This window comes from Rattus norvegicus, chromosome 3 (assembly GCF_021556685.1).
Source record: "Rattus norvegicus strain SHRSP/BbbUtx chromosome 3, alternate assembly SHRSP_T2T, whole genome shotgun sequence".
Taxonomy (NCBI): domain Eukaryota; kingdom Metazoa; phylum Chordata; class Mammalia; order Rodentia; family Muridae; genus Rattus; species Rattus norvegicus.
Window position 1 is genome coordinate 79,413,051 of NC_141536.1, and position 23,885 is coordinate 79,436,935.

At 42.0% G+C, this 23,885-nt stretch overlaps 2 protein-coding genes across 3 annotated transcripts in view; both read right to left on the reverse strand.

Moving 5' to 3' along the window:
• Positions 1 to 15,948, reverse strand: part of Hsd17b12 (hydroxysteroid (17-beta) dehydrogenase 12) — a 124,093-nt gene extending 108,145 nt beyond the window's left edge. Inside the window, 1 exon segment of the mRNA NM_032066.2 lies at positions 15,756 to 15,948. Coding sequence (NP_114455.2) covers positions 15,756 to 15,915 — 160 coding nt within the window. The 5' untranslated portion in view covers positions 15,916 to 15,948.
• Positions 15,949 to 18,520: 2,572 nt separating this feature from the next.
• Positions 18,521 to 23,885, reverse strand: part of LOC147995581 (uncharacterized) — an 86,595-nt gene continuing 81,230 nt past the window's right edge. For both annotated transcript variants that reach the window (XM_087655151.1, XM_087655150.1), the window contains exon 4: positions 18,521 to 20,690. In XM_087655151.1, the coding sequence (XP_087511277.1) occupies positions 20,516 to 20,690 (175 nt within the window). In that variant the 3' untranslated portion in view covers positions 18,521 to 20,515. The remainder of the gene's footprint in view (positions 20,691 to 23,885) is intronic.

Consider the following 23,885-nt stretch of genomic DNA (forward strand, 5'->3'; position numbering starts at 1 on the left):
TATTGCTGTACAGGTTTATCTCTGGATCCTCTACTCTACTGGTTCTTCATGCCTGGTTTTTTTGTTTGTTTTATGGATTTATTTATTTTGTATTCCCACCAATACTATGCAGTTTTTGTTATTATGGTTCAACAGTATAATTTGAGATCAAGTATTCGGATTTCTTGAGCCAAGGTCTTTCCCCCTTCTCCAACCCCCAAGAGCTGGGATTGCAGGTATGGCCCACGATGCCTGGTTCATAAAAGCTATTGATTATAATAGCTACTCATTTTGACCAACTATGAAATTGCATTCAAAACAAGAAATGTTTCTTCCATTTCTCTTTGGTCTAGAGCTTAAGAGATATCCAGTGGCAAGAAGCAGAAGTCCTTTTCATCAGGAAAGAGGAATTTGCTATCTCAAAGTCAGCAGAAAGGTGAAAGGTCGGCCAGCCAGCATGTGTGAAGACAGCGGCTTGGTGCCAAGTCCTAGATCCCAGTACTTTCCATCTTTCTACTCTACGATCTACTCTTAGGTCTTTCCCCAGTATGTTTCATCCAGTCCCATGGATGCCTGCTGACATCACATTCTCACACAGCTGCACTCTTCCTTTGGACTCTATTCTTGGCTCAGGAAAGCATTTCAGAAGTCCTTCTTCCAGCACACTTCTACTTGTATCTCACTGTCCATCCCTAACCAACACCCAAGGCCAAGATAAACAAAGCGAGCATCGAAATAACTGAAATTTAACTCCTGTGGCAAAGGAAACAGCCAACCACCTAAGCATTTACTTCCTATACAAATCTGGGATTCTATCAACAAGCAACCAACTCTACGTGCTACAACTTAGCTAAGAGTTATAGAAATCATATTATAAATCAGCACTGATTATGAAAAGAAAAAGGTTAGCTCATTGCTTATCACAAACTTACGAGTCCAGTCAATATTTGGTTAATGGCCACCTGTATTTACAGAAAATATTAATGGGGTAATCCATCAACCATAACGATGAGGTCAAAGTGCCATCCAACACAAGACTGTAATACACATCATCCGCTTATGCTACATTCTACTGCATTTCTGTTATTATCTGCAGGGATGACTTCCCCATTCTCATACATTGCTTTATTTAAATAAAATTGTGATGTTATTACAGCTAAATTGGTGGCGTCCTGCCCATAACCCCTCCTCTCTGACCATCCCATGGGGCAGCACATTCTGTTGGCATCTCTCCACCCATGGAATTCCTCTGTGGCTACACCCAAGTGCACACTAAAGAACAGTTCTGGGGTTGAGGATTTAGCTCAGTGGTAGAGCGCTTGCCTAGGAAGCGCAAGGCCCTGGGTTCGGTCCCCAGCTCCGAAAAAAAGAACCAAAAAAAAAAAAAAAGAACAGTTCTACTGAGTGGATGCTCCTTCAACTGAGAGCTTCAACTACCTCCAACCAGTGGCCTCTAGTATATAAATAAATACCAGAACTTCCTGCCTCTGCCTTGCATTAATTGAACTCTTGAGCCCTGCACTGCTGCCAACACTGCAATGACATTGAGCTTCGCCGTCATCTAACAATGCTCTCTAAATTGGCTAGATTCCCTTCTCTTGTACCCTACTAGTGCTTCCTAGGGTTATCACGCAAATCAACTAGTTGACTCAAAAACTGCTTCTAGAAGAATCCAAAATACAAAGTAAAAAACATTTCCATTCAGTCATTAGTATGCATTAAAAAAATGAATTCACAATCTCTAACAAATATATTGTGAAGCAAATATTTCTAAAAGGTTGACAGTCTTCATATATAATCCTAATCTTAGGACTTAAAAAAAGATTCAAAGCAAAGTTTGAAAAATATCTCATTTCAAAGATATTACTTTTTTCTTTCTTTGTAGTTCTGGGACTTGAACCCAGAACCTCAAACATGTTAACCACTGAGTCCAAAGAGTTTACTTTTGCTGTAAGTAAGTACTATTAGGTCATAATAGCATAATTCTAAGAATCTAATTTTGAAATAAGTTTAAAAATCTTAGGAAAAAAATTTCCTTTTAGCCCGAGATGGGAACAGTGGGATACTGAAGGAGAAATGATATGAACTTCTAACAGTCTCTTATACTAATGTCTATAATAAAATAATGGGAGTTATGTCAAGCACAAAATCTTCTAATTATATAGCAGTTGAAATGTCACTGCATTAGTAATAATTTCACTATATCCTTAATTCATTCCACACTTCTTATGCCTATTAAGATCAAAGCTTAAGGTTAAGTCTTTAAGGCTGTGATTAAACTAACTGAACTTTTAATTCAGAAATAGAGCTTACGTTAACAAAATTGTAGGGGGGAAGTCTATTTTAGTTATCTTCTAAAATTGACATATATTAGATAATCACATCAAAAAGAGAATCAGGTGTTGATCATGACAAAGCTGCAGCAGGACCCAAAATAAACCTTGCAGTGATCTGAATCAGTTTGATTGAATCATGGGACAATTCTATTTTTAGGAATCTAATTGAAAATGGAAGTGGGGAAAAGGCCCAAAGTCCAGAGGCTGCATAGTGCTTATACGTCTACAGTGCTGTCAAGATGTTTGATGTCACACATCTCAGAAGATGTGCAAAGTGAGGGTTTTTAGACAAGCATAACTGGGGGTCAGGGGGAAACACAGAGCAGCTGACCAACATTTAAAAGTGGATGTCGATTCAGCTCTTGTATTTCCCTATACTATACTTCCTGTCTAAAGAGGAAATGGTAAACTGATTTATCAACCGACAGTACAAAGTGCTTTGAGAGTTATACTCGGACTGATAAAAAGCAATGCTCTCCAAACAACAATGTTCTTCTTTCCCTAAGACATCATATGCTGAGACTCCAAACTCTTCTCGACTGTAAACTACAGCATACAATTCTGACAGCAATTGTTGAACCGAAGGATTCAGAAACAGAACTTAAAGGCCTGAGCTCGGCTGGGGCTGACGTCCCTGTGGTAGGAGTGTGTGGGGATCACTCAGAGCCTCACAGATGAGTTCTCAATGCCTGCTCCTTCTCTTTGTCTGTCAACGCACAGACCTCCAGCACTTCACAGCTCTCTGAACGTGCTGTCTCCCTCACCTCCATGAACACACATTTACCTTAAAAAAGAAAAGGTGTACGGTCTTTGCTGCTTCTCTTATCTGACTTCCCCTCTCAGTCCCTGCCCTCCTCCTCTAGTGCACACCACTGTCTCCTACAATCCCTGGGATTCACCCTTAGTCCCATAATAACTTTAAAAAACAAAACTAACAGGGCAATGGTAGCTCACTTAAATCCCAGCAGATGGGAGCCAGAGTTCAAGGTCAGCCTGTGTATGAGAGAGAGAGAGAGAGAGAGAGAGAGAGACAGAGAGAGAGACAGAGACAGAGACAGACAGAGACAGAGAGACAGACAAAGACAGAGACAGAGTGAGAGAGTGAGAGAGAGTGAGAGAGAGACAGAGAGACAGAGTGAGAGAGAGACAGAGAGACAGAGAGAGTGAGAGAGTGAGAGAGAGACAGAGACAGACAGAGACAGACAGAGACAGAGAGAGTGAGAGAGAGACAGAGAGACAGAGAGAGTGAGAGAGAGACAGAGAGAGTGAGAGAGAGACAGAGAGACAGAGAGAGTGAGTGAGTGAGTGAGTGAGTGGGGGGGGGTTAGTTCAAGATCAGCCTGTTCTACAAAAAGAGTTCCAGGATATCCTGTCTTTAAAAAAACAAACAAACAAACAAACAAAATAAAGTCTAAAAGAAGAAATATTTTTAAATGCCATCGATAGTGCTATCGTATTCGATCTACTGTGGTTTTGTGTTTTGGTTATTGTCATTTTTTATATAGCGTCTCATGCAGCCCAAACTGGCCTCAAATTTACTATGTAGCCAAGGATGATGTCAAACTTCTGATCCTCCTACATTTACCCTTCATATTGACTCTTTAAAGAATCATTCTTAGAGGTCCAGAGATGGCTCAGTAGTTTAGTATATATACTGTTCTTAGAGAGGAGCCATGTTTAGTTACCAGCATCCACAAGTTGGCTTCTGTGACTCCAGTTCCAAGGGATTTGGTGCCTTCTTCTGGTGTCTAGGGGCATCAGGAATATATACATGGTACACATTCACATGTTCAAGTCAAACTCTCATACACATAAAATAAAGAATCACCATGACAATTTGGGGAGATAGTTCATTGTCTGGTAAACTGACAGACCCAAATTTAATCAAAATCCACATTTAAGAAGCTGTGGGTGTGATACACACTGTAACCCCAGTGCTGTAAACAAGGAAATACCTGGAGCCTCCTAGCCAGCTGCCCTACTCTACATGTACACACACTAACACACAAAACAATCTTCATGTAATCCCACCCCTCAGGAGGCTGAAACAGAAAGATCGAAAATTCAAAGGCCAGCTTCGGCAACAGTAAATATGTCTCAAAAACAAAAAAAACAAAAAAAAAACCTCAACAAGCCGATTGGTGGCAGCAGTCAAGAGGCAAAAGCCAGCCTGAACTACAGAGCAAGTTCCAGGACAGCCAAGGTCACTTGGAGAAACTGTCTTCAAAAATAAACAGAAAGAAAAATAAAATAATGAAAAGAGAATCTTCACTAAGAAGTAACTTATATTAATTTAATAAAAATGATCTTTTAAGAGATTTATATTTTTAATTATATGTTGGTGGGTTATGCACATCAGTGCAGTGCATCAGGGGATCCAGAGAAGAACTGGATCCCTGGAGCTGCAGGTGTTATTTATGATCTACTTCATGTGGGTTCTAGGAACCCAACTCAGGGCCTCGGGGAGAGTGGAAAGCACTCTTAACAACTGAGACATCGCTCCAGCCCCGCAAAAAGGGTAATTTATAAAAACCTACCTATGAGAAAACAGACTTAAAAGTTTCTTTTCTCTAAGTATAATTTTAAAAAAAGCTAAGATCATTGAGCCAATGAAATCAATCACCAATAGGAAAAATAACAAACACTATTTTCTCAGCTCTTTACCGTTAAATTTTCAAAGCTTTCAGCTACGAAGTTTCTATGGACCTACCTAAAAAAGCAAAATTGAAAAATTCTATTTCCCAACTCCCCTCTGTCCTCAGTCCCAGTTTCCAACTATGGACAACTGGGACACAGTAAAGGTACTCCTGTAGCTCTGAGCACAAAACAATATACTGAGAATCAAATGTTTTTCTCTGTCTTTAATCTATTTCAAACACACAAACACAGAATCGATCAATACAAGAATCTCTATTTAACTATCAAAGTTATAGGTACATATTAAATACAGAAACACTGGAAGTTTTAACACTATCATAAATCAAGCCCTGGTCTCAAGAATGGATACAAAAAAGCCTACATGGATTGAGGAAGTTGACCATAATAGTTTCATAAAATGATAACATCTTAAGAATATTGTGGGGGGGGAGGAAGAGGGGAAAGTGGAAAGTATGCATATGGTATATGTGGATGCTTACTCCTAGGCATGTGCAGAGTCCAGTTCCTTCTGAGGCAGATTCTCTCCTATTTTCTCAGCAAGGCTGAAAGCCTAGTAACCCAGTGAAAGTTGTCTCCACAGACCCCACCCCAAGAGCTGGGGTTGCAGGTATCTGCAGGAACATCCAGCTTATTACATAGGTGTTGGGATCTGAACTCTGGTCCTTCTGATTACAGAGCAAGTGCTTTTAGTGGCTAACTCCCCCCACCCTTATTCCTTAAGTATTTTTATCTGTGACAAGATGACTAGGCAGGTAAATGCATCTGCTGTCAAGCCTAACAAGCAAGGCAGGATTCCCATAGTGGAAGAAGAAAACTGGTTTTTTCAAGTCCCTGATTTCCATAGTCATACTGTGTCATGTGTGTACCCTAACCCCGAATAAATAAATGTACTAGTTCTTTTTTTTTTAAAGGAACCTTTATTGATAAATAATTTTTCAGGACAGGGGAAGTGACATATTTGTAATCCCAGTGTCTCAACAGAAGGCTGAGTTCAAGGTCAGCCTGAGTCACCTACTGAGTTCCAAGTTTGCCTGGGCTACACAGGGAGAAAAGTGAGGAGGGGTGAACACACACACACACACACACACACACACACACGCACACGCACACACGCACACACGCACATGCTTCACATTCTTTTCTTAGAGCTTTGGACTAAGTAGGTCTGTAGAAGTCCTAGAATCTGTTTCGAACAAGCACACCTGATTCTTGTAAGTCCTGCAAGTTTAGATATAGCTATGACATGAATGGACCTTTCACATTTAAGCAACATTTGACAAATGTTTCAACTGTGAGCTCTTGTGCATGTATTCCAGATTGCCTCAAAATCACCCTTACTCAGAAACTTTCAGAGTAAATTGGAAAGAGCATGGAATTTAAAGTAAAAAAAAAAAAAAAAAAAAAAACCAAGATTCAATTTTTCTGACATTTACTAGCTGTATAACCCTTACTTACACCCACCGCTGTATTGCTCCCTGAAGCTGGTATATTATGTGGAAACAGCAAACCAGCACTAACCTGCCTCACAGGGTTGCTGTGGAATCATTGGAGAATACTCAAAAAGGACTCTGCAAATAAAGATGTCACTGTTACAATACATCTCATGAAGTCAGCGTCCTCTAATCCAGAATGTGAGAATGTTGCTGTTCAGCCTGGTGTGGAAATGTTGTTTTCTCTCTGTTCACATTATCTCTGGCATGGTGGCCTCCTCTCACACGGCAGGCAACAGTAGGCATTGGGACACATAAAAGCTCCTGTTGCACACCAAGACTCTAGGATTGCATGTGCAGGATTAGGGAGCTGTTTATTGCAACAGTACTGTGTATGTGACAGGACTGGAGTCTTGGCTGTCATTAGAGCTTGGATGACAGTATTTCTACTTGAAGCTAGCTTAACTGTGAGCAGTTAGTGCCAGTCATTAGAGAAAAACCAATCTAGAGAATGAGTTTTCCACATGCTGTAAATGCTAAGGGAACTTTAAAAATGATTATTTAAATTTCTAAGAGAAACTGTACCCTTTTCTGACCGCCTTGAGAAGCGTACACTAAATCTATGCAATACTTCTTTGCCAATTCATTGTCATCAACAGAATCAGTAAGATCAGGACTGTGAGGACAGCTGAGTGAGGCTCTAGAGATCTTGGAGCTACTAACTTTCTTAGCTTGCAACACTACACGAAGCAAACAAGCGTCCGCCCCTCCAGTGCACCACTCTTAATGTGTAGGAAGGTCTACAAAGTGATCTGCGGAATGGTGCCCTCCAGAGCGAGAGGTCCCTACGCTTTCTTTACATCTTCAGGCTCTTGCATAAAGAGGGCCATCTTTTTCCTCATACAAGTTGGAGGAATATGTGATAAAATCTCCTTGTTACAGATCAACTATTCAAAATGTCCAGGACCAGAAATGTTTCAAGATTTGTTAGAGTTCTTTAAAGTTTGGAACATTTGCATAAACTTTATCGGCCAAGTACTAAGCTACAAATCTAAAATCAGAAGCTCCCAAATCTATAATTTTAGGGTTGCCTAAATTTACAAATTTAGGGTACATTTCAGATTGGGGATGCTTGCTAGAAACCACGAATCATCTCTGCTCTTTTCCTCTAATTCTCCCCAAGACCTTCCTTCACTACTCTGCCAACTCAGCTGTCCAGTTACTGCTCTTAATGTTCCATAGCTGTAAGCAGCCATCTGCCTTTGAACACTTAGCCCTAGCCCACCTGGCCTTTCTCTAAACATTCATAGTCTTGATTGTGTAATTTATTTTCCTTGCTAAGACCTGACAAAAATCAACTCAGTGGTGGTTAGGTTTCTTGCAGTTGTTGACCCTATGTATACAATCTATGCCCTTACTACTAGTTTTCTAAGAAATTTGAAGCTGTTTCCAGTATTTTAAAGTGAAAGTCTAAACGTAATACCAGGCATGATGACACAAGCCTGCAATCCCAACATATAGAAGTGGGGGCGGAAAGATCCAAAGGGCAAAAGTATCCTTGGCTACATAAAGGGTTCAAAGTCAGCCTTGGCTACATGAGATCCAAACAAAAAGTATTTCTTTTAAAAAGAGCTGAAGTTTCTAGAACCTTGGACTTATTTCACCAGAAACTCAAATTTTTTTAAGAAACTATTTTGGCTAAATATGCTAGAATTTCAATTTCTATAAGTTTATCTTAGCTTTCCCAATTAGCAAGATTTTATTCACTTGGCGGGGCTAATAACTGGAAAACCTATCTAGAACATTTTTACAAAGATACGAGCACAAATAAAGATGTTACCAAGATTCTGTTAATATCTGAATATTCACTAAATGAGGCAGTGCACATCTCCTAAGCCACAGATGAAGAAAGGTTAGCTTGTCACCATGCCCCTCAAGGACTGACTATTTCACGTTCAAAGTAGAGTCAGAGGTAGTGGAGGACTGGTGCACAACAGGACCACAAAACATAGAAGTCCTGCCAGTTCCAACTGCATTCACAAGACCTACACAAAATCCAGCGACCAAAGTTCCAGCTCATGAACTCCCAGCATTAGCTGAGAAACTACTAGGAATTGATAGTGCTGGAAAGGGGGAGTCAGCTTTCTTCACGAATGCAGCCTTTGATGGCGGTCAGCGCTCCAGTGGACAGCCATGTCCTAGTGTGCTTTCCAATGCTGTGAAAACACCATGACCAAAAGCATGCTGGAGAGGAAAAGAGTTGGCTTTCAGGTCACAGTTCACTATTAGAGGAAACAAAGGCAGGAACTAAGACAGAGCCACGGAGAAATGCTGATTACTAGCTTGCTCCTCATGGCTCACTCAGCCTGCTTTACAACAACCCAGAACCACCAGCCCAAGGGTCACACCACACACAATGAGCTGAACCCTCCCATATCAATAACTAATTAAGAAAATGACCCCTAGGTCTCCCATTGTCATAATTTTATAACCAATCTTTATCTGAACACCTTAGTTAATTTCAATCTAGCTTTTCAGGGGTATGTGATACTTGGAGTTTTAAAATCAAGAAGGGGAGATATATAAGTTACTTTGCAAAATGCAAAAATACAGCTAAACACCCACTTCCAAACAAAACATGATATTCACTAAATAATGTTCTTTTTTTTTTTTTTTTTTGAAAGATTTATTTATTTATTATATATAAGTACACTGTAGCTGTCTTCAGATACACCAGAAGAGGGCATCAGATCTCTTTACAGATGGTTGTGAGCCACCATGTGGTTGCTGGGAATTGAACTCATGACCTCTGGAAGAGCAGTCGGGTGCTCTTAACCGCTGAGCCATCTCTCCAGCCCCGACTAAATAATGTTCTAATGAACTCTTGAAGTGCTTACAGTTTAGAACAAACTCATTCACCTAGGTGTGCACATGTCACATATACAAGCCTACACACACACAACTAAGGTGACAAATAGGCAAACACACATACAAAGCATTGTCACAGCTCCAAAATGTGCACTGACTTCTGAATGTGCAGTCCTAGAGGGGAAAAAAAAAATCACAATGCTCTAAAAAGTGAATAGAATGTATAAGCAGAAAGTGTGAAGGTGAATGTGAAAGATCATTCAGACAACAAAGTCAATGTTCAACGCCTGTTTAAATTAGCAAATGTCTCTGCACAAACGATATCATCAAAGAGGAAGATGAGATAGAGCATAAGCAAGTTTGGTACAAAGTAAGCCATGTATAGATAAAATCAAGAAAGCATGCATAGGGCCTGGGAAGGTAACTAAGAGGTTAAGAACATTGACTGTTCTTCCGAAAGATGTGGGTTGCGTTTCTAGCACCTGCGAGACACCCATGCACATGCACACGCACACAGGCATGGGTGCACATGCAGACTGCATTTTATTTCATGTGTATGGGTACCATACGTGTCCCTGGTGCCCACGGGGGCCAGAAGAGGGCAGATGCTCTGGAGTTACTACTGATGGCTATGACCCACCAAATGATGGTGGGAACTGAACCTAGGTCCTCTGGAAGAACAACCAGTGCTCTTAATTGCTGAGCAGTCTTTCCAACCCTCAATCTATTTTTAAAGAATTCATAAAGAGATATCAGAAATATACAGAGCAGATTAAAGGATGCCAATAACTTGATATTCATGAATTTAAATTCTGTGCAAGTGTAAGGAGACAATTGACTGTGGGGTTTTATGTAACAATAGACTTGTGTAAAGTGTTCTGTGAGGAAGAGGCACTCAGGCAATACAGATGAAGAGGAACTGCAATGGTAGGTGCAGGAAGAGCCAGCAATCTCTAGCATCTGCAAGGACAGCATGATTCTAGCAACTGAATATAGGGAAGCAAACTGGCCACTTGCTGAACTTTGACTGCTGGTCCACAGAAAATTTTGAACAAGACTTCTGGTAAAGAGCACTGCTGAAGGGTGATGCTAAGTGGCAGGCGAACCCAGCAGGCCACGTTTAAAATGCAAAAGGTCCACGGACTCAGAAACAATTGCAGCTACAGCTATTTCAGGGAGCCCCCAGAGCTGTCAGGCAGGCAGTCATTCCCTCTAGGATGCTCAAACTGATATCATGACAGCTCCGGGTGTGTTAAATCTTCCGCCAGCCTAGGGGGAATGCCCAGTCTTTGACACCCCGAGAAGACTCAAGCCCCCAGTACCCACAGAGAGCCATCCAGCCAGTTTCCAGAACCCCTGATTGTCATGGCTATTGCTCCAGGGGTCTTTACTTGAGTTATGAAGCTTCAGATGACCCTTAGATAACTGCACCATGCACGGCCATCCTGATCTTACTGTCCTTACTCTGACTGGAGGGGAGCACCTCTCCAACCCATAACAGCTAATACACTCAGCAGATTGGTGAGTTTGGATGAGCAGCATTCTCTAGATCATTACCATGATGGAAGTCTGAGCAGGTAACAAAAGCAGGCACCTCCTGGGCATCCTCAGCCCTAGGCATCCTCAGCAGAAGTGTGTTAGCAGAGGCAGTTAGAAGGCAGCTGAAGAATCCCAGATTACAGCCAGGAGCAGAGACTGCAGAGCCCAGGCTGCGGGGAAGCAAGAGCTGTGAAGAGCCGACACAGCAGTTGCTGCAAGCTCCGGACACCATGGAGAATCACCAGCTCCAATGCTCTAGTGCTGAGGAGCCATGAACTAACGGCTGACAACCCCAATACCCTGAAGCCCAGGCCAGTAGCAGGAAGAGCTGAGTGTCCTGGCACCATAACCTCGAGCTACCCCAGCCGCCGGGTACTGAGTCAGTAACACTGAAGGGCTGGGAGCTGCCCAGGGTCCCTGCTTCTGCTCTCTATCTCAGGAAAAAGCAGCAGAGTGGACCGGTGATGACAGTGGACACAGGCTTTCCACAGCCCATCTGTAGAGGAGTCATTGGGAAAGCACATAGAAGGCTGATTATTAAGGCTTAGAAATGATAGCATCTGAATATCTTGAAATTTGAGTCAAAGGAATTTCCTAACAGATTTTATTTGGAGAAGGATCAAAGATGCCTTCAAGGTTTTTCAAATGTACTTGAAAAACTGCACACAACTGAATCTGTCTAAGTCTATCCTAGCTTTTACTTATTAAAGGGAGCCAGACACAAATAAAGTTTTATCAAGTACAGAATTCTCCTGTGATCAGGAGATTGTTAGCATTGAACTTCAGATTGTTAGCATGAAGTTGGTTGGCTATGTGGACTACAATTGTTTCTTCATCCCAACAATCCCCACTAATCAAATATATGTGCTTTGTGTGAAGAAAATATGATACAGGTTACTTATTACCCATGAAAACGCACAAGACTATATTAGAAACTTACTTATCTCACCTAAAAGATGAAGTTATACTTAGAGGTTAGCTATCTTTGTTCAGGGTCACTTATGAGCAAAAAGCTTGCCTTTGCCCAGATGACTCCAAAGCCAATCTGCTAACTACACTACAATGGAATACCCTGGAGAGGCCCTCACTGATAAAGTTCTTAGATTACCTAGCCTTTCCTCCATTCCTCCTATGACTAGGGTATTGAAATAGAAATGCCACCCAACAGTGGTACAAATAACTTTTTAGAAAGTAGAGTCTCGAATTCCCAGTTGGAAAGAAGACAAAATTTGCCTTGTTTCACTAGGGGAAAAAAAATCAGAAAATAAAACAAAACTGTCCTTCTGAGAGGCTTTTCTATTCACACTACAGTATTACAGACTTCCATGAGACGATAACCCACTACTAGGTCACTCAACAACCTTATCACTCAGACCCTGCTAACAGAATTCTCACACCACAGTAGTTTGATTTTTCCTTTCTCCAGAGAAAACAACGGTATCTGCAAGACGTTCTTCCCTCTGCTTTCTGCCACTCTTCACCAGGCTAACTCAGGTGACTCTGGAGAGCTCAGCTTGGGAATCACTTCCAGAGACAGCTCTGCTTTCCCTCACGAGCTCCCAGAGGACTAAGCACACTGCTTTCCCACCATAATCTACTCACAAGGTTCTCATTTGCCATCTCACTGGCTCTTACTGAAGCAAACACTTAGAAACCGCTTTTACTAAACAGCACTGGCTCCCCACTTGGGCCCACGCGGTAACCAAATACCAGAGAAAAGCTTGGCATCTCTGCCTTCTTTCTGTGCCTGTCCTTGTTCTTTGGCTGCTGGAATCATGTAAATGTGTATTCTGAAATTCCAGGAAGAACTCAGAACAAACCCTCCATCCCAGGTGTTGGCCACTATCCACAAGGGCAGAGAACATCCTGGAACAGAAGTGATCAGTCTGTAGGAACCACAATGGCCCCTTCAGAGAATGACAACTAGGAGAGGATGACAGAGATAAACAGATACACTTCTCATGCCAGCTAATAGGACAAGGAATAGTCAGTAACAGTCAGGATCACACCCTCACCACAGCTGCTTAACTATGCATACCACTGCCCTTTGCCCGATTTCTCCTCTATTAAATCTAAAGTTTTGGCTGAAAACACACTTGGGGTCACTGGACCCTCACCTGTTCCCCTCCCAACGTGGCAGTAAGCTTTCTCCCATTTTCACCATTACTTGAAAGCAGGGAACTGAGCCCCACCTACAGAGGCTGCCAGAGCAGGGTTTTTGCCCTAAAAACTCACATTAGCTTACTAGTCTGAGATCCAGGGCCCCACCCAATAGTGTTAAGCCATACTAAGAACAAGAAAAGAAGCAAAATAAAATATTAACTTTCCAAATGTATCCATATCTACAAATAGCATTCAGTAGCTTTGGAACCGATTGACACAAATTCTATCTACTTATACAGTCTAAACTTACTAACTTTATTATAGTATTAATTCAGCAATTATGTCCTAGTTTGCTTTCATGATAAAGACCACGACCAAAAACAACTTAGGGAGGAAACTGTTTATTTGACTTTCAACTCCAGATCACAGTCCATCATAGAGGAAAGTCAGAGCAAGATGCAAGGCAGGAACCTGGAGCCAGAGCCTGAAGCAGAGGCCACACAGAAATGCTGCTTACAGCCTTGCTCCTCTTGTCTCTGTTGTATAGAGTCCAGGACCCAGGGATGGCACTGCCTCCTACATCAGTCATTAATGGGCAGAATGCCCCCACAGACCTGCCTACAGGCAAATTTCCCTTGATTCCCTCCTCCCAGAGGACCCAAGCTTATGCCAAGTTGACAAAAAACTGAAACACTATTAATTACTACAGAATAAAATATTTAACTGTCTATAAAGAAGAAGATAAATTAATATCACTAATAGAAATTAGACAAAGCTCCCTAAGAATACTTGCCACAAGCATTTATGTAAAGATCACACTGGAATGAACACTCAAGATTAAGACAGCAATTCTATAAGGGAGAAAACAATACTAACTACATATTAAAATTAACCTTAATGTCACAAATCTCCCCAAATCAACGCCTTATCACATCTTGACGGTAAGACCCCTAAGTGTTACCTCTGATAGTTTGTTTTCTAAATGTTACACTTCACCCATCCAGCCACTTCAAAGAACTCAGGTGAATTCACATGATTTCTAGTTTTGAAATATCTGAATTTGAAGAGTAAGGAAGTATTTAAAGATCTAAGCTACATACAAATGTTTACAAGTTACAACTGACCACTTATGTCTTTTTTCCTGGGGGAGGTGCTGTTTTATCTGGTGGTATCTATACCAAAGCATTCATGTGGAGAGAAGTCAGAAGACAACTTTCTTGAGTTAGTCTCCCCTCCTCTGCAGGCAGCCCTGAGCGTGGGAATCAGGCTGTCAAGTTTAGGCCTGGTGCCTTTACCTGCTAGGCTGGCTTGCTCACCATTTCTTTTGCTTAAGCATTTAAAATGTCCTTTAAAAAAAAAAAAATCCAAAGCTCAAGTAAATTGACCCCAAGGATACTTCACTTCCATTATGACACCATGGTTCTCTCTCATATCCCAATGTTCTAGTTCAAATTTCTTTCCTAAATCTTACGCAAACACTTCCCTAACTTACCAATTTCCCTTCATCTGGATGGAGCCAAACCTGCCTTTAAAATGGCAATGTCACAACCCTTGACTTTTACTCTGAGTTTTAGACGGTATAAACAATTTGCAATAATAAAGCCAAAATAACACACTGGACTTTCTTTGCAAGTTTCATTTTATTGGATAACTGATTTCCTATGGGATTACTGACACATTGACTTTAAAAAATAAAAATAAATAAACCAACAAACAAGTTTTTCCAAGCTGAAAACAAAGAAACCGACCAAGTCAATTGTGAAATCACATAATCTGAAATCTTAATCACAGTGAGCACCTTTTCCCCAGGGACTATGAAAAGGTAACAAGTGATTTTGAAAAGTTGTATAAAAGCATAATTTGCCCCACATCAAGGCTCACAAACTCATTTCTACTTTAAATATTTTCTCATATTATTAGGTTATTGTCTCCAAAGGTTAACTGTCATGCCCTTGCTGCTAAGTTGTTTAAATGTCCTTTAATGAACAGAACAAACCTGAAAAGTAACATGATTTGTCTTGTGTTTAGTCGGTAGGCAACCGCACCCCAAAATTCTATAAAATGTTTGGGACTTGAACAGTGAGTTACAAAACACCAGAGAACCATATATACATTAGGGCTGCATGCTGTGTTTTTTTAAGAGCCCTCCTCTCAAAAAATAGAAACAAAGGTGAGGGCAGAACCAGCCAGGACTTACTTTCTCAACTTCTCTGATACGACCTTTGTTCTCGTTTTTTAAAATCTGCCAACAAGGTTCGCGTGTTTGCTCACTTTTTGTGAAGACACTTTTTCTCAAACTCTTGCAAAAAGTTCTGACTACGATATGAAGACTTGCCGTTTTCCTAGAACAGCGTTTTTTATTCATTGAAACTCCAGAATAGTTTACCAAAATTTTCCCTGACACCGCCTCCGCCTCCCAAAAAAAGGGCCTTGTTAAATTACATGAAAAAAAAAATTTTCAAGTAACTGGAGAATCAAGTTTCCCAAGATCAGGACTTCAGAAATTCGTTGTCCCTGCAACCCTCCTTCCTATCTTCTTCACCTATGCTCTAATCCATAGCACAGTGCCAGTTTTCAAGCCAAGTGAAAAACTTTATTAAAAACAATACGGACAATGCGCCTGACTCCGGCTGCCTACCCAGAATGGCTCCAACAGGACAAGCACAGGGAGTTAGGAACCGTCTTCTCCCTGCCCACCAGGCTGCAGGTCAGATCTCCCAGAGCCCGCTAGTCTGTAGCTCTCAGGGACTGAAGAAATTTCCGCGCTCTAGAGCTGGCTCGCTGAGCGCGAGCGGCTGGGGAGCAAGGGCCACGGCGTGGTCGTGGCTGTCGTTTCACTCACCTGCCCATTCTCCGAGCCGCGGGCCGACAAAGGCCTGGTTGCCCACGCACCACACCTGGAAGGCCCTGAAGAGCAAGTACGAGGCTCGCAGGGTCAGGTAAGCAATGGTGCTCGCGCCCACCCAGTACAGGAAGCCGGCCGCCGGGAGAGCGCGCTCCATAGCTCGCCACTAGGCCTCACTACTACGGTGAATGGGGAGGGAAGAAAAAAATAAAAAAAAAAAAAACGAATGAATGAATGGAACGAAGAGGCGGTGCCGGCAGTGACGCTGAAGGCGCTGCGGACATACGCCGCTCTTTGAACGCTTTAGGTCCAAGACCCGCCCGCATAGTCATATTCATGTGGCCATTGGTGACTTCCCTTTCCTATAAGCGTACTATGTTTTCCATTGGTTAGCCTCCGTTTCCTAGTCCCACCCACAGCCCCCTTCGGCGCGCTCAGCGCTGCATTTTCGTATTAAGACAGTGGCTCGCTCACATGCTACTCAGCGTTTGGCTCCGCCCATAGGCTTTACGTCGCGCCACCGAAGCGCAGGAATCTCTCATTGGCAGAGGCATCCCGCACGACTAAAGAAGGATGCGCGCTGATTGGCCAGTGATACCCAACATGGTTTAGCTCACACTTCAGGAAGAAATGGAACCGGAAAAAGAAGATTGTAGGAGCGGGAGCGGAGCTTGTGTTTACGCCTTTGTAATAAACGCTTTCGGACCCCTGTTAATTCCTTGAACTTTCCGGATGAAGGCTTACGGTTCCCCTTTGTCTTCGCTGCACGCTTTCGCTCCATTTTCTGAGTGACTGCCTGAGCTCCCACAACTAACTTTAGACTTGTTCCCAATAATTCGGGATTCCAGAAAACTCTACTACATAGTAGCATGAACAGTTGTAAGATGAATGAAAAGTATTCTACAAGAACACAGCTTATGGAGCAATTCTGGGAAATACTTAGTTTTTTTACTGGACCTCGTCCAGTAAAAACCAGAGTCACTTTTATTTTTGTTTTGTGGGAGGATAGCAAGAGTAAAGATATGTTAAAGAGGTATTTGTGTCCTTTACTTTGATTATAAGACTAGCAAAACCATGGAATCAAAACAGACACCTATCCACCCCCTCCTAAGGACTTCATGCTGGGGTAAAAGAAAACCTAAAACGTGGGCAAACTCTTCTAGAACACCTTACAGTGGAGGAAAGAGAGGCCAGTGGGCTGGACCACACTTTTATTGGGACTGCTTAGATATGTTACTCTGGCCCATTCTTAAATCATAACTGCTCATCAGAACCTAAAGCATGGCTTTGGTGGGAGGTACTGGTTCTCTTTATATCTCTCCTCAATCTTTTTTCTTCTTCTTCTTCACTATTAATTCGATTGTTTTAGTTGACTTATGAAGGATGTAGCCAAAACTCACTTGTTGATGCACAAGCTATGGCCCTAAGTCTGATAACAGGCCTTATGTTTGAGCAGCAAGCACTTTACCCACCAAGCAATCTCCCCCTGTCCTGAAGGGAAGTTATAAGGGGACACAAAAATCTGATGTCAGGAAGAGCATGGAAGTGGTTCAGCAAAGTTCCAGGAGGTAGGGAGACAGACACACAAAATAAACAAATGGAGTCTCTGTTCACAGGCTCTACTTAGAGATCCTGGTGCTCATTCAATATCTCAAGTTCAAAGCATTTTTATTTGTTTTTGTTTTGTCTGTACCTCCCAAGGTTTGGAATTCAAGGTATATGACACTATGTCTTTTTTTTTTTTTAATTCAGTGCTGAGGATTGAAACCAGGGTTTTACACATGTTAGTCAAGTACTGTATGAACTGAGCCTCATTCTCGACTCAAGCAATATCTTTACAAATAAAACTACACACCTGCCTTCATATACCTCTTTGGTGGCAAATGTTCTATTCAGCAGTGCCCCTCATAAACTCATGGGTTTGAAGGCTCCAGTTGATAGACCAGTTAGGGAAGGATTAGAATGTGTGGCCTTGTTGGAGGAGGTGTGTCACTGAGGGTGGGCTTTGAGGTTTCAAAAGTTCGTGCCATTCCAACTTAGGTCTCTTTGCCTCTTGCTTGTGGATCAGATGTGAGCTTCTCCAGAGTCATGCCTGCCTGCCTGCCCACTGCCATGCTCCCTGCCGTGTTGTTCATGGACTTGCCCTCTGAAACTGTAAGCAAGCCTCTAATTAAATCCTTTTGTTTATAAGGTGCTTTGAGCATGTTGTCGCTTCATAGCAATAGAACAATAACGCAGACACATCTTTCCCTTTTCTTCCCCATCTCCTTAACTGCACCACTATCCATGATTTCTCTGAGATGCAAAACCTAGGGGCCCACCTTCTTTTCTATTAAACTCTCATGATCAGTTCTTCAACAAGTCTTGTTCACTCTATAAACAAAATATACCGTGACGGATTTCTTAGCTCTGCTACTGCCAACTAGTGCAACTCTCAAGTGTTTTACCCTGGGATATGGTAATAGCTTCATTATTAGTCTCTCTGAAGCTGCCTTGGCAAACTAATATTGTTGCTGTGGAATTTCCTTTAAACAATTTATAAAAGCTGGGCATAGTGGTGCTTGACTTTAATATCATCATTTGGGAGCCAGAGGCAGGTGACTTTTTGTGAGTTTAAGGTCAGCCTGGTCTACATACATAGTGAGTTCCAGGCCAGCCAAGTCTATATAGGAATACCTTGTTTGGAAAAGGAAGGAAGGAAGGAAGGAAGAAAAGAAGGAAGGAAGGAAGGACACATAGAGAATCAGACACAACAAACCACATTGGGACTTCAGAATCATTTATTTAAAAGATGTAAGTTGAAAATGGTCTTTAATATAAGCAACATCAATGAACAGCATTGCATTGTAATAGAGCACAAAGATTTCCATAGAAGTTCATTGGCAGTTTTTCTACATTTTGATACAAAGTTCTACAAATCCATAGTCGATTTTCACATTGAAACCAGGAGTGCTTCACTGTATAAGAGAAATTTGCATAATCAGGGAACCTCATAGAAGTTCAGTGTTTTTAATACCATCATAGCTGAACAATCAAGACAAGAGCTCAATCCTCCATATTTCCTGTTCTTAACAGCTCTGCCATCTACTGCACTATTCGACTGCCAGCAGTAGGCCGGGATGGAGACATCTCAGAAGCCCACAGCAGCTCCTTGTAAAGTAGGGTGGCGTCTGGGACCCTGAAAAGCAGGAGACACATCCCTCCAGGGGATCCACCATCTGAAATAAGAGGCTGCCTGCAGTAGGCCGGGATGGAGACATCTCAGAAGCCCGCAGCAGCTCTTTGTAAAAACTGGTTGTTCCCATTTCTCCTAACCTTAGCCCTGGACAACGACTATATAGATTTCATTTGTGCATGACTGCCTTTCAGTTGGCCTTGGTGTGCATAATTATTCTATTATACCTGACTTTCCTACTTCTTTCTGGTGGATTCTGTGAAACTAGATGTTCCTTGATGTAATGATTCTTAAACAATTGGAAATTGAGGCATGGGGCACAGCACAGCCCGAATGGCTCAGGTGCATGCTGTGTGTTCTCATCTTAGAAACAATGTAATAACTGCACAATAATAATTCCAGATTAATGCTTGACTTGCAAAGAAACTTTAAATAAATTATTAGAAAATGAATTAGAGACAACATTAGGACCCTAAGAAAGGAAAAAGTTATTGAAGTTAGGAATTAGGTTTTATATAACATTTGAGACTGGTTCCTGGATAAGAAAGTATAGAATATATAAAATTATATACTAGTAAACTAAGTCAAAATATTGGGACTCTTACAAGAGTCATCATGTGCAAGGAACAGAAAGCTAGCAGAACCACTGAGTTAAGGGTTAACTTGATTCTTTTTAGCCACTGCCTGGCAGTTTTGCCTATGTCATTTATCATTAGAGCTTCACAGGAAAATGCAAATGACCTTGGAGCTTTGAGCTCTGAAGTATAATAAGTTAAAAGTTAAAGTTTAAATAATGGTAAGTTTACAATTATTATTATTTTGGCCACAGGCCTGGGAATAGGGGAGGCTTGAAACTTTGGGGAACAATTGTAATTCTTAGTTCTTTGTGGGATGTAGTTATTCTTTTGAATTTGATTTGGCAATGGTTATACAATGTCTTTTTTCTACGTACTTTTGAATTGTCAATAAAAGACTGGGGCAAGAGAAAGGCTGGAGAGCATGAGAAAGAGCATGTGAAGGGTGAATGAGAGAGCACATGAGGGAGCAAATGAGAGAGCGAGTCTGAGAACAAATGTGAGAGCGAGTGAGAGAGCATGAGAAGAGCATGTGAAGAGTGAGTGAAGAGAGAATGTGAGGTGTGTATGAAGATTGTGTGAGTGAAAGGAGAGTGCATGTGGTGTGTGTGACATATGTGTGAGGTATGTATGAAGAGTGTGTGTGAGAATGAAAGGGTAATGAACAGAGGTGTGCATGAGTGTGGGAGTTTGAGAAAAGAAAACCGAAATAAAAAAAAAAGCAGAGTGCGCAAGAGAATGCAGAGTGTGTGCAGCCTCAAGTGAGTGAGAGAGAGAGAGAGGAAGAGAGAGAGAGAGAGAGAGAGAGAGAGAGAGAGAGTTTAAGCCTTGAAATTGCCTGTCAGTTTGTACCCAAAGAGTAGTCTGTGTGTATTTATTATGCGCCTTCCAGATATCCCTGCTTCCAGTTGAGAACTCCGATCCTGAGTCGAGGCTGGACCCCAGCAAGTTGGATATAGTTCATCACATTGAGTTTGGTGTTTGCTTTCAGCAGGGCCTCATGTGTCCTAGCCTGACCCTGAGCCCCTAGACCTGAGCTTCTGGTCCTCTGCGTCCAGCTCCTGAGTGCTTGAATCCCAAGTGTGTACCAATGGAGCCAGCTTCCTTTGTGCTGGGGAGGACTCTGCCAACCAGCTGGACACGGTGAGCTTTGATTCGCTTCTCACATCCAGTTGTGAAATCCTAGGTTGATAAAAAAAAAAAGTTATGTGATTAAAAAACTAATTTAAAACAAATGCTACCTTTAGCATTGGCTTAATTAGAAGTTAATATTTGGCTTCCTTAAGCAGTGACATAACCATAAGAATATTGTCTGTGCATCGCTGCATTCAGACACATCAGCCCCACTCATACCACAAAGAAACCAGCTCTAAACCTTCTTCTACAAGGACCCCTAAATGCCATGGTCTAGCTCAAGAATTGAGAGCTCATTTGAAGATCCAGCAGGGATGGGCAGCTGTTCACAGGCCTTTGATTAGAGTCAGACCTACTTGGCCTGCCCTTTTCTGAAGGGAAATAGAGGAGGAGTGTATCTGAGAGAGATGGGAGGTAGAGGAGAGGGTCTGGAAGGAGAGAAGGGAGAGAAGACTAAAAGTAAGACCTCCTTTATCAGAGAAACCCATCCTTTTCCTCTATGCCCACAACTTCTGGAGGGAAGGAGACGAGAGCATTAGACTAGACCAGCTGAATTCACCCTGGCATACACTGGAGAACACGTCGACAGCCAGGTCACTCTTCTACCCCAGAAGACACTCTACACCTAAAAACTCCAGGACTCTATCCGCTCAAACACAGAACTTGAGCTCAATTCACAGCTACTTCTATAAACATGGTTTTCAAATAAAACTGAGATCAGCTCATTTGATACAGCTTTAAGGAGAGTGACATGACTCAGTGGGTAAAGGTGTTTGGCACCAAGCCCAGTGGCCTAAGTTAGATTTCCTCAGACCACAGGGTGGAGAGAACCAATTCCCTCAGGCTGCCCTCTGGCCTACACAAACACGCCACATGATACACACACACACACACACACACACACACACACACACAGACACAGACACGCACACACACACACACCAAATAAATAACTATAACAAATAAATAAAAATACAGCCTTCACAGCTCCCTTATTTTTTCAGTTCACAGGCTCATACAGACTTAAATAAAACAGAAAAGTGTGCCAAGCCGTTTACCACCTTTTAGGGTTGGTAGCTGACAGATTTTGACATATCATTCTTGCCCAATAATCACTTTATTGTACTGTATCACCAGATTTAGTAATCACTCCAGCTATGCTAAAAAAAAAAAAAAAAACCAGAGCCACAGGTAAGCCAGCTTCAACTAGGTGAAGGGGGAGCAAATGGTAATGCTTCATCCACGTCTTGCTGCCAGACAAACCCTGCAAATATTAAGACCACAAGCAAACACAAAGAATACAGAGGAGTGTGTAGTTCTCATTTTTCTGCACTCATGTGTTTTTCTTCACCTAAATGGTCGAGTACACAATGGACTCAGAATCTGCTGATGGATTGTTTTTCCCTCTCAAAGAATCTTGTTAATTTGATTTCTATTGCTTTTGTCTAGTTCTTCTCTCTATTTTCTTGGTAAATATATTTTGATGCATACAAAAAGACCATGCAAAATACAAACTAGTTATCCATGGGCATAGTAGTGTTTGCACAGCACCTAGAAGGTTGAGACAGAGGGGTCCAGAGTTTGAGGACAGCTTGAGCTAGATAATGGAATGCTGTCTCAGACCAAAAAGGAAATGTCATTTATAAAGCCAGCTCTAATGGAAAATGGCAAGCCAACCACCCAAGAACTGCCCAAAACACACTTTTATCACAAATACAAATATTCAGATGTCTATATAAAGAGATATACAGATACATAACAGCTTACTTTGCCTTATTTTTAAGTTCTGCTTCATTCGCATCATACAGTGGATGCTGGGGCATCGGCCCAGCTCTCCCTTACAGACTAGGATGTTTGCTCTCCCATTAGCCAGACTGCTGGTTGTTGAAGGCCCACAGCTGTGTCCCCCGAGCGTTACCCTCAGTTCCTCAATGGGAGCTTGCACTCTGTGACTGGAAGATGCAGACAAACTAAAGTCTGAAACCTTTACCTTATGTATAGACACTTCTGAGAAGCCCTCCCCATTTCAGGGCTCCCCATCGGATTGCCTGAGGCCTCTACTGTAAATGGTCTCAGTTCAACTTCTTCTGCTTAACCCTTTTTTCCTCACTGACTTACAGATGCTGTCCCCAGAGCACTCCATAATAAATCTTGAGCAAGCAAATCTCAGAGTCTGTTCCCTGAAAAACTGTCATTGGTTGTAATATGTCTCCTCAGAAGACCTAGCCGCCTTCCAATCTGTAACAGATATCCCTATTTGGCAATAGGGTCTTTGGGAATATAAAAAAGTCGTGATGATTTTATACTGGGTATGGATAGCTTTAAATCCTCTCAGCCCTCGTAGAGAAAGTCAGATATGGAGCAATACAGAAAGGTAGAGAGGAAAAAGCCAAGTGGTAATAGAGGCTGAGTATAGTGGAGCAGCCTCAAGCCAAGGAGTGCTAAAGATCGTCAACAACTGCAGAAGTCAAGAAACGTGTGTGTGTGTGTGTGTGTGTGTGTGTGTGTGTGTGTGTGTCTGTATGTATGTATGTATGTATGTATGTATCTGCCTCTGTGAAGTGTATGTGTGACTGTCTGTCTTCTGTCTGTCTGTTTCTGTCTTTCTCTGTGACTCTGTGTTTGTATCTGTCTCTATGAGTGTGTGTCTCGTCTCTCTATATCTCTGTCTGTATCTGCCTTTGTGTGTCTGTCTGTGTGTGTCTCTGTCTCTCTCTGTATCTCTCTGTATCTCTCTCTCTCTCTCTCTGTGTGTGTGTGTGTGTGTGTGTGTGTGTGTGTGTGTGTGTGTGTGTGTAAGCCAAAGGTCATTATCAAGTACCTCCCTCCATTACTCTTCAGTTTAGTTTTTGAGACAGAGTCTCTCACGGGCCCTGAGGCTCACAAATTTGGATAGAATGGCTGATTAATGAGCTCCAGAGATCTGACTGACTGTCCTGCCCAGTGCTGGCATTATAGGCATGGGCCACAGCACCCATGTTTTATATGGATATTGGGAATCTGAAATGAGTGATCATGCTTGTACAGCAAGCACTGTACTGACTCATGTTCCTGGCCTGAGAAATGAAGTTACTTTAAAGAGACACATGTGTGTCCCTCCTGCCTAACAGACTATTGAACAATGGTCTATTGGCACTATTGACTTTTAAAACAATGGTCACCACAAAATTGGGATCATCCAAAGGTAGAAGTGTGATGTCTATCAGAAGGAAACTTCTCCTAGGACAAGTTGCCAGACAACCT